The sequence below is a fragment of the Hoplias malabaricus genome, chromosome 8, assembly GCF_029633855.1.
Source record: "Hoplias malabaricus isolate fHopMal1 chromosome 8, fHopMal1.hap1, whole genome shotgun sequence".
Taxonomy (NCBI): Eukaryota; Metazoa; Chordata; class Actinopteri; order Characiformes; family Erythrinidae; genus Hoplias; species Hoplias malabaricus.
Genome location: NC_089807.1, coordinates 21,729,215 through 21,744,722, shown reverse-complemented (window position 1 = coordinate 21,744,722; position 15,508 = coordinate 21,729,215). Strand labels below are relative to the sequence as shown.

General features: G+C 40.7%; 1 protein-coding gene across 8 annotated transcripts in view; it reads left to right on the top strand.

Moving 5' to 3' along the window:
* The first annotated feature begins 2,025 nt into the window (after positions 1 to 2,025).
* The window catches only part of golga4 (golgin A4), a 45,146-nt gene continuing 31,663 nt past the window's right edge, over positions 2,026 to 15,508 (top strand). For 2 of the 8 annotated variants that reach the window (XR_010804010.1, XR_010804009.1), the window contains exons 1-4: positions 2,026 to 2,376; positions 3,003 to 3,077; positions 13,988 to 14,053; positions 14,444 to 14,761. Coding sequence is in view for 4 of the 8 variants with exons in the window: in XM_066678356.1 (XP_066534453.1) it covers positions 2,290 to 2,376; positions 3,003 to 3,077; positions 13,988 to 14,053; positions 14,444 to 14,761 (546 nt within the window). In the remaining 4 variants the exon portion in view is untranslated. Of the gene's footprint in view, positions 2,377 to 3,002; positions 3,078 to 13,987; positions 14,054 to 14,443; positions 14,762 to 15,085; positions 15,165 to 15,508 lie in introns of those variants that run through there. The other 6 variants (XM_066678353.1, XM_066678352.1, XR_010804008.1 and 3 more) reach the window with 5 other exon arrangements.

Below are 15,508 nucleotides of genomic sequence, written 5' to 3'. Positions count from 1 at the left end.
TCCTACAGCCAAGATGTGCTCTCAGTTATGTCCTTTATGTCTACTTTTACTGATGCACTGGGCATAATTGTCATGGGTATCAAAGTGTTAAATTTTATGAACCAGCCTTTGAAATTTCTTACATACAGTGTTCAAAATCTTTATCATAATCTTCATAGCTCAAGACATGAGAACGTATGTCTTAGTTATCTTCTTATTTTTTTATTTAAAAGGTAATAGTTATTTATCATGGTAAAGACCAGCTCTAAATAGTTATGGTCAAAATGTCTTTCAAATAAACTTCTTTTCTTTTGTCTTACTCTGTAAAAAGACACAGTCAGTTAGTCCTTGTGAAGCCTCACCTACACACTAAGTGTGTACTTACAACCACACCCCATCAACTAATGTTACATGTATAAATTTTTCTCTTGGTACTTTGTCTGTTTGGGATGTAATTTCTATTCACACATAGTCTTGGCTTTAGGTCTTCTATTTGCAAACTTTGATGCCTTGTTTAGCCTCACTGGTCCAAGCTGCACAGTAAGGCCATTTTACAAAGTTGTTTTCATATTTAAGGCTTTATTTTTTGTTAAAATATTTAAATTAAATGGCAGAATATTGCTATAAAATGGCATAATAAGAATAATAATATTGGAAATAAACAGACACAGTGAATATACACACTGACATTCAGTGTTCAAACAAACACACCTTTATGAATTAAACTCTACACTTTGGGATATTATATTTGTACTGCACCTTCTGTAACATTTATTGCAGATTCTTCATAACCTGACAAAAAATAAAAATGCTCTAGGACATATACACAAAGTTCATGTTTCCACATATTCTATCATGTCATGTGCTATATTCACAGGACCATGACAAAGCAATTCCGCAGTGACATTCTCTTCATCCTAAGGATTTTGATAGTCTTTTATACTGTGTCTTCAGTGAGCCTTTTAGATTTTTGAGACACTTTAAAAGTAAAAAGATAATGTCCAATGAATTAAGCCAAATACGCAATTTCCCCACACATTTACATCCAATGCTATATTCACAAGGAAATTACAAAAAACAGTTCTACTTTAAAATGTCTTCATATTCAAGATATTAATAGTGTTATATTGTATCTTCAGTGAGCCTTTCAGATGTTTAAGACACTTTGACAATTTAGAGATAATGTCCAGTGAATTAAGCCAAATGCACTATTTCTCCACACATTCTATCGTGTCCAATGCTATGCTCAAAGGGCGATTACAAATTAATTCCACAGAAAATTTTATTCATATTCAGGATATTAACAGTCTGTTATATTCTTTTTTCAGTGAGCCTTTCAGATTATTGAGACACTTTGAAAATGAAAAGATAACATCCGTGGAATGAAGCTAAACGTGTAGTTTTTCCACGGTATGGATGTTGTGCTCTTATTTTGCCATCTATGTATTTTGCCGGCGACAGAATGCAACTACTGCACCATTTAAGGTGGAATAGAAAATTCGAATAAGAAACTGGTGAATAAATAGCCAACTTCAGCGTCGTGGATAAAGTGCTTATTGTGTAGTAGTTCTTTATTAGTTTGATATTGTTATTTTCGGTATGAATCTATATAGATATATATGGATCATGGAGATATTAAACTCATGCCAGCACTCGTCTGCTTCTCTTTGAAGACCTCGTGTTCATGAGAGACCCAGGACATTTGCACTTGGAGTGAAAGAAACATCTGTTCATGTTTTAATATTCTCTAAATTCTTTAATTAATACTCTGTGTTTAAAATAAAGCTAAAATGGAATAAAGAAAAAGGAGGTTTTGTGACACAACACTACACAGTCCGGTTCCAATCCATCATTTCAGAAACTGACTTTATTCTCAGAATCGTATTTTTCTTTTACTGCAGTGGCCCTAAAACTCAGTCATATACAATGCAAATAATAATAATAAAAATAGAAGAAAACCATTTTTTTTAGTCTGAGCATGCGCAGAGGTATGGCAATGACCTTCATAGCTCAATACTCGTAAATGCGTCTTCCAGGCAGGTCGCGCACCTCGGGTAGCACCGCCTTCTTTTTAACAGATGCCCAAGTTGAAGCTCTTTGTTTGAGCCTCTCGCGTTGCCGTAGCTGCTCAGTTTTGCTCCACGTCGGCCGCTTCTGCGCAGTGTTTGCTTTAACGCAGCGTTAAGAGGTCTCCGTCTCTGACATGAGAGAACACACAGAGACACAGAAAGTGAGACAGAGGACCGCATGCAGCGCAGAAGCACGAAATAATCAACACCGCACAGGAGAGACACTTTACAGTCCGCAGACATGTTTAAAAAACTAAAACAGAGGATAAATGAGGAACAGTCTCCACAAAGGAGCGTGAACCAGTCTCCCCAGCAGCAGCAGGCCCAGGTAATATTACAGTGACTCAGTAAACATAGAGCAGAAGCATTCTGACATGTTTCATCAGTCTCATCGCTTTTTCCGTCATCGTTTAGAAACAACGGTCCAGAACTAGGCATTTGGGCCGTGATGGGTTTAACGTTACTTTACTAACGTTAGATCCGCCGCTTTGTTTTGGATCTGTTGAAGATGGTCACGTGACATTTAAAAGGCCTTCGTAAAACCCTGCTACTTGACTTTAGTTTAGGTGACTTCAGTCTGTTAAGCATGACCCGAATAGTCCCAGATTTCCTGAAGCAAAGGTCCTCGACAGGGCACACACAGCCCCACCTGAAGCCCGTTTCCGCGAACGTCACTGTTTTTAGACTCAAATGTCAACTATTCAGAAAACCAGCTCAACAACCTCCGAGGTTCTCTGTCAGAACACTCTCTGTAGGTTTGTACATGAAATTCTGTAGAACCCCCACATATGTAATCTAACTTTGGTTCAATGTAATCATCAAGGCTTTTCATTATACTGAACAACAAATAATTAATGCTAAAATTATAAACGTGTCTTTAGAACGTTGTGTTTTCTTCATTAGTTTCCTGTCTGCCTGCTTTTAAGACATTTGTGTATAATTCTCCCTCTAAAGGTAAGCTCAGGTGAGAGGCGTGGTCAGCCACCAGGCCTGCACCAAGATGCCCCATCAACTGCCAGTGACAGAGAGGTAAGGAGTGAAATGTTTTGCAGTTTTTTTTTTGTTTGTTTTATTGTTTGGTTGTTTTTTTTTTTTAATCACAGTGCATCTTTACATTAAATACACTTGCACTCTCAGCTGACACATCCTGCCGCTCTGAATCCAAACAAATGGATGGATTCTATGCAAAGCTACACATATTCCAGTAGTGTTTACAAAATCTACACCTATGATATTCATTTCATACAAGTCATCCAATTCCAAATGTAATGCGAAATGATTGCTCAAAATACAGCTGAATTTTTGCTTCCATAAGCTTTAAAATAAAAGAATATTACCACTAAACTTAACTTGCTTGACTGAACCTTAATTAAACAAACCATATGTTAAACAAGCCATATGTTTTGTGATAACCTGCTGTTTAAGCAAATAGCTCATGTTACACAATGAACAAATAATTTCTAAAGAAGAAATGGCTAAATTACCCTATCAGAAATATCAGTTTTCAGTTGAACTGCACTCTAACTAGCTTCTGATGTGATCTATTACAGCTTTTTACCTGCAAAAGCAAATCATGGTTGAAACTAGGGGTGGACGATGTAATATTGTTCACAATTACACCCGTATGTTTTTTAATTCATTAAGACTTTTGCCATATCACAATATTATGACGTAGGTGCGAGAACGTGACTTCAGCCAAAGCAAAAGCTGGGACATATATCAATACATGCCATAGTACGTTTTTACACGATTCTGAAAATGACCATATTAGTTATAAGGAGTTATCATGTTGTATCACAGAGGATCATTTGGATCTTTAAGATGAATCTAGATTTTGGTCTGTACTGGCATAAGGTAAGAAGTGCTTAAATTAGCTGGAGTCATTTAATATGAAAGAAATGCTGGGTTCTTTTGTAATCTTTTTTTTTCCCCACTGAAATATACTCTTTATATGTCCTTTGAATGAAACGTCAATTCTGCACTGTGATTTCATGATGTTGCCTAAGTTAAGGTGCTACTCTGTCTGTTTAACTGGACTTTTCTATGTTGGAAACATGAAAAATCACTTTGAATATGCCACAGAAAAAAATATTAACAGCCTATGGGTAGTAATGCATTTTTTTTTTATTACTTTCATATTTCATTTGGGAACTAGATTGCAGTTTCATAAAGCAACTCAAATCAGTTCTAATGCAAAGCAGATATTTTTCAGTATTTCTGAAATCTCACCTCAGCTGATAAATATAAATATGCATAACACTGTGATTTTGGTTATGTTATATTTTTCTTAGATTTCCAGTTTGTTTTTGTTTTTCTCCTAAAACGTTCTATGTAATCTCACCCTTTTTGCTGGTTTACTTTACGTTTTATGATGTCCTCAATTTCCAGGGTTAAAAACTTGCACAAGCTTTATGTTCTGTTATCCATTATTTAGTTGTTAGGCAAGTGAATGGACCTCAATACAAACGTGGAAATCCTCATGTAGTATACTAGAAAGGATTGTGTCAGATGGGACATCAAACAGTGTAAATTCAAAACTTTAATAAAGGTCAAGTGTCTCATATTTCTCTCTTTTCTTGCATCTATTCTTATTTGTCATAGTCATTCCCTCTCGCTTTTATTTATTTTTTTAACCACCTGGTGATGTTTCTCATTGCTCTCTGTCTCCTGCCCCTTCACTGTACGACCCCCATCGTTAATGCATTTGCTGGTTTTGGGTGGGGGTTCGGTCAGCTGCTGGCCGGGATGATAGCAGAGCCTGCTTTTCTCTCTGAATATACTATCTTTGCTCTGGACCATTCAAAACGACCAAAAGCGGCCCAGGTGCCCAGTGCGGTGAGTCCATCCTCACACATCACCTCCTTTTCCTGATCCCAACATCTCCCTCTAAGCTTTAAGATCTGCTGCCCTTACCTCCTTTTTCCTAATAATGCAATGCCTTTGGGGGTTTTGTTCTAGAGGATGTGTGTGTAATTCTAGCCAACTAATGCTTGCAATGATCTGCAATGTTCCTCTTCCATTTACTTTCGACAACCCTATGTATAAGGCATTTCATCCTTAACACTTGCGTTTAATCTAGGGGTGGCCAAATCTGGTCCTGCAGAAAACGAGGGGAGTACAGTTTGGGGTATTTCTATTCTGTTGTGTTCTCTGACACAATTAATGCATGTACTATTAAACTAGATCACTAACTGAGTATTTAATAAGAGAAATCACCAAACTGTGTGCCTCTTGCTTCCCAAGACTGGAGCTGGTTATCCCCGATTTATTCTTTTGTGTCAGTTGCTTGTGTGTTCTCTGCAGTTTGTCCCTTGTATTTCTGAGTGGTTTTCTTCTGATGTCTTAAAAATAGAATGTCTGCTTTATATTTAGGTAATTCCCTGGTATGATGTCTGAGTCCCTTTTTTTTTTGCTAGCCCACTTGGTAGATTTCCCTCAGTAAAAATATGTATTTATATGTTGTATGATATTTCCCTTCAAGCTTTGTCAAAAAAAAAAATTAAAATAAAATACTAATTAATAGGGCTCTCAAGGAATTTAAACAATTGTTAATGATTGCATGATCTAAAGTTCTTATTCAAAATTTTACTTGCAGCTTTTATCTGTCATATTGGACATATGAATGGACGAACGTTGGTAGGTGGATTGGCAACTCAAAAGTGTCCGTAGGGGTGTGTGTGTGTGTGTGTGTGTTGCCCTGTGAAGGACTGGCGCCCTCCTCCAGGGTGTATTCCTGCCTTGCACCCAATGATTTCAGGCTCTAGACCCACCGCGACCCTGAACTGGATAAGCGGTTACAGATAACGAATGAATGAATGAATTCAGGAACTTTATTTCAACTTGTGTCTCATGGACCCGTTCCCTTATAGAGCAATGCAGATGGGTCACTTAGGAACACAGCCCCCCCTGGTTTTTGTTTAGGTTTACAGTTGTGGATGGGATGTGTGGGAATTCTGTAACAGGGTCCAAGAAAACACCAGCATCACCAACATTAATTGTCCTACTTGGAAAAGTTTGCAACATCAAAAGGTGTTTTAAACATATATAATACAGATGCATCTCAATAAATTAGACTATCATCACAAAGTTAATTTATTGCAGTAATTCAATTCTAAAAGTGAAACTCATAGATTCATTACAAACAGTGAACTATTTCAAGCATTTATTTATTTTAATGTGGATGATTGTGGCTTACAACCAATGAAATCCCAAAAGTCATTATCTAAAATTAGAATAAACACAAAGCACCTGCAAAAGTTCCCTAAGCCTTTAAAATGGTCCCTTAGTGTTGTTCAGTTGGCTAAACTATCATTAGGGAAGAGTGCTGTTGTTACAGATGTTCAGAAGGCAGCCATTAACACAGTCCTGATGTATCCAAACATAATAATGGAAAGTTGAGTGGAAGGAAAGTATGGTAGAAAAAGGTGCACAAGCAACAGGGATAACCACAGCCTTGAAAGGATTAAGAAAAGGCCATTCAAAAATTTGGGGGAGGTTCACAAGGAGTAGACTGATGCTGGAGTCAGTGATTCGAGAGCCATGCCACCACGCATAGACATATCCTGGACATGGGCTACAACTGTTGCATTCCTTCTGTCAAGCCACTCATGGCTAAGAGACAACGCTAGAAGTGTCTTACCTGGGCCAGGTACAAAAAATGACTGGACTGTTGCTCAGTGTTCCACAGTCTTGTTTTCAGATGACTGGGGAGCCATATCATCTGTTGGTGTTGATCCACTGTGTTATATTATGTCCAAAGTTTACCAGGAAATTTGCTTCCTTCTGCTGACAATATGTAGATGCGGATTTTAATTTCCAGCAGAACTTGGCACCTGTCCACAGTCCTAAAGTACCAATAACTGGTTTAATAACCGAAGTATCTCTGTGCCAGCAAAATTGCATGACCTATTGTCAAGAGGAAGATGAGAGACATCAATCTCAGCAATGCGGACAAGCTGAAGGCCGCTATCAAAGCAACCTGGGCTTCCAAAACAGCAGTGCCACAGGCTAATCACCTCCAAGCCATGCCACATTGATGCAGTAATTCATGCAAGAGGAGCCCAGACCAAGTATTGAGTGAATATACTGCACATACTTTTCATTAGGCCAGCATATCTGTATTGTAAAATCATTTATTTAGTTAGTCTTATTCTAATTTTCTGACATAATGACTTTTGGGTTTTCATTGGCTGTAAGCCTTAATCATCAACATTAAAAGAACTCTTAAAATAGATCACTCTGTTGTAATGAATCTATATAATGAGTTTCACATTTTGAATTTAATTTCTGAAATAAATTTTTGTTATATTCAAATTTTTTGAGATGCATCTGTATATAGTAACTTTATGAAGTCACCCTAAGCAGGCATTGTATTTAGCCAGCGAGGAACAGAATCCAGTTGTCTTCATCACATTACAAGTCAAAAACTCTTCAGCAGAACACAGATACTCACTTGAACATACTACTTATTTGCCCCAAGACATGGTGCACATAGTTTTGCTGTTTGAAAAGACAAGAGAGAAAACTTTATCATGTGAACATGCTACCTTTGACACTCCTTCTATTTTACTTAAAAAGAAAATTTCCTCTGAGTCATATGGCCCCTGTGAGTGTTGAGGTGTCGTGCCTACTCCTGTGTTGCATTTTTGAAGCTGCAGTTGCTAAGAAATGTATATAAGCAGAAATGCTAAAGTTGAATGCTGTCAATAGAAAAAATGGCCTTATGATGGAATTTGGCTTGCTCAACTGCTTTGTATCCACAGAAAAAAAATACTTTTTGTTTTTTAAGAAAATCGGGATGCTGCGCAAAATGTACATTAAAAAACAATGCAATGATATGCAATTTAATTAAAGGCTTTATTGGACATAGTACAAAGATAATATTTCAGATGCTGAAAGTGCCTTTTTTATTTGTAAAATATATTAAAAATATTATGAAATATTTTGTACTGGAAACAAAAGACTGGTAGATAATATTAAAAGATTCAGAGAACCTAGAGAAGTCTGTGAATGCAAGGGACAAGGCCCAGAACCAATATTGGCTGGCTGTGATTTTTTTGGTCCTGAACTAAAAACAGAAGTGTATCTGTAATGGAAATCACTGCATGGGTTCAGAAACACTTCCCAAAACCTTTGTCTGCACCTAAAGTCCTTTGCAGCGTCTACAAATCAGTTCTCTGTGCTAATTGCTTATTAATGAGTCAGTGAACATGGATAAAGAAATAATCACTGTCACTCTGTGATTTCTTATTAAATAGGTCTCTTTTTGATATCCATCCATCCATCCATTTTCCACCGCTTATCTGGGTGCAGGTCGCGGGGGAAGCAGTCCAAGTAAAGAAACCCAGACCTCCCTCAGCCCAGCCACTGCTTCCAGCTCCTTCTGGGGTATACTGAGGCATTCCCAGGTGTGTTCTTGGTCTGCCCTGGGGCCTCGACATGGAGCAGCAGCTCCACTCCGAGTCTCTCCCAGATGTCCGAGCTCCTAACCCTGTCTCTAAGGGAGAGTCCAGACACCCTGCGGAGAAAACTCATTTCAGCCGCTTGTACCCGCGATCTCGTTCTTTCGGTCACTACCCAAAGCTTGTGACCATAGGTGAGGGTTGGGACGTAGATTAAAAGGTAAATAGAGAGCTTTGCTTTTTTGTTCAGCTCTCTCTTCACCACAATGGACCGGTACAGAGCCTGCATTACTGCTAACACTGCACCGATCCGCCTGTCAATCTCCTGCTCCATCTTTCCCTCACTTGTGAACAAGACCCTGAGGTATTTAAACTCCTCCACTTGAGGCAGGATCTCACTTTCAACCTGGAGAGAGCACTCCATCCTTTTCAAACTGAGTACCATGGACTCTGACTTGGAAGTGCTGATCCTTATCCTTACCGCTTCACACTCGGCTGCAAACTCGGTCCAGCAAGAGCTGGAGGTCCCGGCTCGATGAAACCAACAAGACCACATCATCCGCAAAAAGCAGACATGGAATCCTGAGACCAACAAACCGGACACTTTCAACCACTTGGCTATGGCGAGAAATTCTGTCCATAAAAATTATGAACAGAACCGGTGACAATGGGCAGCCCTGACGGAGTCCAACTCCAACTGGAAACCAGTCGGACTTACTGCCAGCCATACGAACCAGACTCCTGCTCTGTTTATACAGGGACTGGATGGCTCGTAGCAAAGAGCCCAGTACCCTGTACTCCCAGAGCACCCCCTCACAGAAAATCCCAAGGGACACAGTCGAATGCCTTCTCCAGATCCACAAAACACATGTAGACTGGTTGAGAAAACTTCCACGCACCCTGCAGGATCCTAGCAAGGGTAAAGTGCTGGTCCTGTGTTCCACGACCGGGGAAGAATCCGCATTGTTCCTCCTGGATCCGAGGTCCAACTATCAGTCAGACTCTCTTGTCCAGTACCCCCGCATAGACCTTACCGGGGAGGCTGAGGAGTGTGATCCCCCTATAGTTGGAACACACCCTCCGATCCCCCTTCTTTAAAAGGGGAACCACCACCCAACTCTGCCAGTACAGAAGCACTGCCCCCGATGTCCACGTGATGTTGCAAAGATGTGTCAGCCTGGACAGCGTCACAACATCCAAGAGCCTTGAGGAACCCGGGGCGAACTTCATCCACCCCCGGGGCCCTACCGCCAAGGTGTTTTCCTACCACCTCAGGCCCAGTGATAGACGAGTGCTCCCTGGGGTCCTCAAACTCTACTTCCTCTGTGGAAGACGTGCTGGTGAGATTGAGAAGATCCTCGAAGTATTCCTTCCACTGCCTAATGACGTCCCCAGTCGAGGTCAACAACTCCCCACCCCCACCATATACAGTGTTGGTGGAAAATCGTTTTCCCCTCCTGAGTCACCTGATGGTTCGACAGAAACTTCTCCGATCCGACCAAAATTCGTTTTCAGTGTCCTCACCAAACCCCTCCCACACCTGGGTTTTTGCTTCAGCGACAGCTGAAGCTGTGAGCCGCTTGGCTCTTCGGCACCTGTCAGCTGCCTCTGGAGTCCCCCGAGCCAACCAGACTCTTTCTTCAGCTTGACAGCCTCCATCACCCAGGGTGTCCACCACCGAGTGTGGGGATTGCCATCCCGAAAGGCACCGACAACCTTGCAGCCACAGATTCATTCAGCCGCCTCAACAATGGAGCTCTGGAACATGGCCCATTCGGACTCAATGTTGCCGGCCTCCCTCCGGGATGCAGTCGAAGCTCTGCCGGATGTGGGAGTTCCTCTGCCAAACGTTCCCAGCAAACCCTCAGCACACATTTGGGCCAGCCAGGTCTGTCCGGCATCCTCCCTTGCCATCTCATTCAACTCACCACCAGGCACCAGGTGGTGATCAGTTGACAGCTCAGCACCTTCACCCGAGTGTCCAGAACATATGGCCGCAGGTTCGATGATACGACTATAAAATCGATCATCGAAATGCGGCGTAGGGTATCCTGATGCCAGGTGTACTTGTGGACACCCTTATGCTCGAAAATGGTGTTTGTAATGGACAAAATGTTTCAGGCACAGAAATCCCATAATTGAAAAACACTCGGGTTCAGATCAGCGGGGCCGTTCCTCCCAATCACGCCCCTTCAGGTCTCACTGTCATTACCCACGGGAGCGTTGAAGTCCCCCAGCAGAACAATGGAGTCCCCAGAATGAGTGTTCTCCAGCACCCCCTCTAGGGTCCCCAAGAAGGCCTGGTACACTGAACTGCTGTTCAGTACATAAGCACAAACAACTGTCAGAGCCCTTTCCCCAACCCGAAGGTGCAGGGAAATTACCCTCTCATCCACTGGGGTAAACCCCAACGTACAGGCGTTAAGCCGGGGGGCTATAAATAAGCCCCATACTGCCTTACGCCTCTCACCCTGGGCAACTCCAGAGTAAAAGAGCATCCAGCCCCTCTCAAGGAGATTGGTTCCAGAGCTCATACTGTGTGCCAAGGTGAGCCCAACTATATCTAGTCAGTATCTCTCAACCTCGCACACCAGCTCAGGCTTTTTTCCCAACAGAGAGGTTACGTTCCATGTCCCAAAAGCCAGTTTCAGTAACCTGGGATCAGAACAGCAGGGCCCCCAACCTCAGCTGAAACCTGATCCTCAATGCACCAGACCCGGATTACTACCTCTCCCACAGGTGGTGGACCCATGCTGCTTTTTCAGGCTGGGCCTGGCCGGACCCCATGAGTGAAAGTCCTGTCACCAGGCGCTCGCCAAGGAGCCCCTTTCCCAAGCCTGGCTCCAGGGTGAGGCCCCGGTAACCCTACTCCAGGCAAGGGAAGCTGTGTCCCTGTTTTTAAGCTCTTCGTCTTGGTGTTTATGGATCAGTCTTTGTCTGGCCCATCACCTGGCACCAATTTGCCTTGGGAGACCCTACCAGGGGTTATTGCCCCTGACAACATAGCTACTAGGCTCACGCAGGCATGCAAACCCCTCCACCACGCTAAGGTGGTGATCCGGGGAGGGGTCTTTTTGATATATCAATTTAATATGATAGGAAGCTAGCCAATTAATTGAATTAAAGGGGAAATATGATACCTCTTTTTAAACAAGTTAGATAATGTCTATGGGCAATGCACAAAATCACTCTCACAGCTTCAGTCCCTTTCAGAATGAGCCATTTAAGGGCTCTGTCACTTTTATGCAAATAAGCTGTTGCTGGCCATGCCCCACGCATCCCATGTTTGCACTGAGTATTTACCACACATGAAAATGACAGAAAACTGAGGCGCTAGGAGCAAGAAGAGGAAGAGCAACCTGCACGCAGAGCTGGTCCAGACTTTCCTGGGGCCCTAAGCAAAACTTAACTCTGAGCCAAAATATGACCATTTTTTGATGATTACACCTTCCTCTTCTTCTTTTGGCTTAAGAATAAACAGCCAGCCATATACAGAATAAAACGAGGTTTAAATATCCCAAATAGGTAGTTAAAGCAATTAAACTTTTTTTGGGGCCCCTGAGCTCCCTCTGTAGTTGCAGAGTGTAAATAATTTTCACAGTATTTCCCTGAAATTAAGGGGGAAGTGGAGTAAGGAGTGTGGATTCTTACACTAATATAAAAGTTGTATAGTGCACTGTTTCTGTATTTGCAAGCTGCAGTTTTATGGTACTAATTTCTATGAGGGAGGGCACTGCCATAGTACCTTCTATTGTTTATATATTGCACTTTTAACTGGAAAGTGCTCAGGGGTTGTATGTATTTATTTATCCAGTACAGAGGGAACTTAACATTAAAACTATATATAAAATTCTGTAGCACTGTCTGAAGATTTCTTGACTGTAATATTGGCTCAGACCTGTGATAGCTGTCCCCCCTAAGTTCTACATCATAAGCCTTCAAGAGCTTTGCTTTCAGTACCACCCTCGTAAGGAATTTGTCCTTTGCTACTTGTTACCTTGAAAATCCTCTCAGGCTCTTGACCCCTAGTGTCTGCTGTGCATTCATTAGCTCTTGCATTTGTCAAGGTCTTTGGCCACCCTGTGAGGAGCTGATGGATATTTCAATATTTTAGTACAACTTATACTTGTGAGATTCATTTATGAAATACAGAAACCCCATTTCCAAAAAGATGGGACACTGTGCAAAAGGTAAATAAACACAGAATGCAATGATGTGCCAATTATATGAACCTTTTATCTTTGATTCTGGAGCCTACACGGAATCACTGGATGCAGGGCAGGAACACATTCTGTAGGGGCAATTTAAGAATAATATTTCATTAAATTAAAATAGTAACGAATTGGGGATTTAATCATCTGTGGTACATAACACATTATAGGATTACATTTCTATATGCAAGGGACAAGTCACAAAACAAGTATTGGCTGGCTGTAATGTCCTGGCTGTAGTTGATACTGAACTACATACATCTATCTGTAAAGAAAATCACTGGATGAATGTGTTGTTAATGCTGAAGAATATTTACAGGTTTTTTTGAACAACATGCTTCCATTCAGACCATGTCTTTTTCAGAGAAGGTCTTACATATTTCAGTAAGAAAAGGCCATTCCACTTTCTGTGTGGATTACAAAAAGCATGGCTCTTAGAATGGCCAGGTGCTAAATAATTCCAGACCTGTCACCAATTAAGAAACAATTGGTGCATTATGGGAAATGCACCAATCTGGTCTGTAGTTTGTTTAAAAGGATAGATGATAAAACACATTGGCAAACATGCCCCATACCAACTTTTTTTTTCTGGCATCAAGTTTAAAACATATAAAAATATATTTATAAAAGGAAAAACTTTTTTTGGTTTAAACATGTAAAATGATGTTTGCACTAATTTCAGTTTTAACTGTGTGTATATTTATTTTAAATGCTTGGTTGTTATTTATGACTTGTACAGTGTCCCAACTTTTTTGAAATGTCTTTGTAAACTGTATCATCATGACCAAGATTATCTCCATAATTAGACATATCAGTTACTTTCACCTAGTGAATGTGTGGTCAGAAGACCGTTATTTTTGTAGTAGATTCTTTTAATATAGCTTACATAATTTTTAATTCCAATATGGTGAGAGAGAAAATATTAAGATTATAAGATTTGTGACTATTTAGCTACCATAAATACATTAAGTAAGTTTGGAACTCTAGGTCTGGAATGGAGTTCAGTAACAAATGCCTCTAATTGGACTGGACTGGATTATTCATGCCCTTGTGGCTACCCAGTAGACAATGGAACTTGTGGTGCGTTATTTCTAACCCCCCTGCTCTCTTTCGTGCAGTAACGAGTGCTCTCTGTTTAACCCAGTGTTCCTCTTCAGTTGCATGTGGGGGTAGTCGGAGGCCCTTGCATTGCTCATAGCAATACTAATATTGCCCCTAGAGTGATCAGGGTGCAGACAGCAGAATTAGCAAGATACTAACAGGACAGAATTTTTTGATTATATATATATATATATATATATATTTTTTTTTATCTGATACTTTACAGAACATTAAGGCTGTGGGTGGCTCTACAAGAGGCAGTGTGAATGGAGATGGAGCTGCTTCTCCTTTGGCAAGTATCACGTTGTATCATCGTAACACTAATTTACAAATATACATTTTCAATTATGTTAAAAATTTTGTGCACCTGGTTATATTACATGTTTTGGGTTTTTTTCCCCCAGGTGAAAAATAAGATTTTTTTCTGTACATTAGTGCACAGTTATTGTTTATGGAAATTAACAGTTTTGAAAATGTAAAGAAATAGAATATTTGCAGGGTATTCTATAATTTGAGATGCACAATGCATATCTGATGTAATAATTGCACTGTAAATGTGATTAGTTACTTTATTTTAGAAAGAAAGTGAAGGTGAATTGATTTTTGTTGTGTTAATTGCATGCCTAATAGGAATATAGTTAAGTGTACAAGCACTTTCTCATAAATATTACTTCTTATCCAGAGAGAGGAGGCACAGTCTCTTGCTCAGAAGCTGCAGCAAAGGGTGTCTTCAGTGGAATCTCTCTTTCGGGTTTCCGGCCGCGCTGAGGGGCTTTTCCGCTCTGGCTCAAGGGAAAGTTTGGTCCGCAGCTCATCCCGGGATTCCCTCACCCAGCTGGCTGACAGTGAGGTCACACCTTCCTATGATCCTCCCTCTGATATTGAGAGTGAAGCTGAAGATTCACCTGGAAGTGCAGAGGCTCTTTCTAAAGAGCAGCTCATCCATCGCTTACACAGGCTGGAAAAGAGTGTTGCAAACTATAGAGGGAAATATTCTGAGGTACTGACAAACTTGTAATCTTTCATCTGGATAAGATTAACTCTTTCAAATAAGTGTTGAAGGTGGCATGGTGGCAGGTAGAGTCACTGTCACAAAGCTTCAGGGTTCTGGGGGTGACTGACTGTGAGGAGTTTAGTGCATCCTTCCTATGTCTGTGTGGGTTTCCTCCAGGTGCTCCGGTTTCCTTCCATGGTCCAAAAACACATGTTGGTAGGTGGATTGGCTACTCAAAAGTGTCCATAGGTGTGAGTGTGTATCGTCCTACAAAGGATTGGTGCCCTCTACAGAGTGTGTTACTTGCGCCTTGCGCTCTGTGTTTCTGGGTAGACTCTGGACCCTCCACCACCCTGGACTGGATAAGCAGTTATAGACAATGAAACAAAATATGTTTTGAATGATTTAAGTAAGTATGTAAGTTTTTTACTTACTGTAATTTTGAGTGTTGATGATTAATGTTATACTGCTATAGTGGACATTTTTTGCTTTTGAACATCACACAGTTTGTCCCAGGTTGTTGCAGTGCTAAGTAATGGACAATTTAGGCATGACTAAAATTCTATTATCTTTCATGGATCAGTTTTTGCTGCAGGAATACAACTCACAGATCAGAATGCAGTATATCCACATGTCATTTAAATTGAGCTCAGTTTTTAGCCTAAGATATAGGAATGTATTAATAATGTATTTGCTTTTAATACTAGGTCCTGATCCTCAGCTATGTGTAAATGCAAAGCACAAACTCCCCAA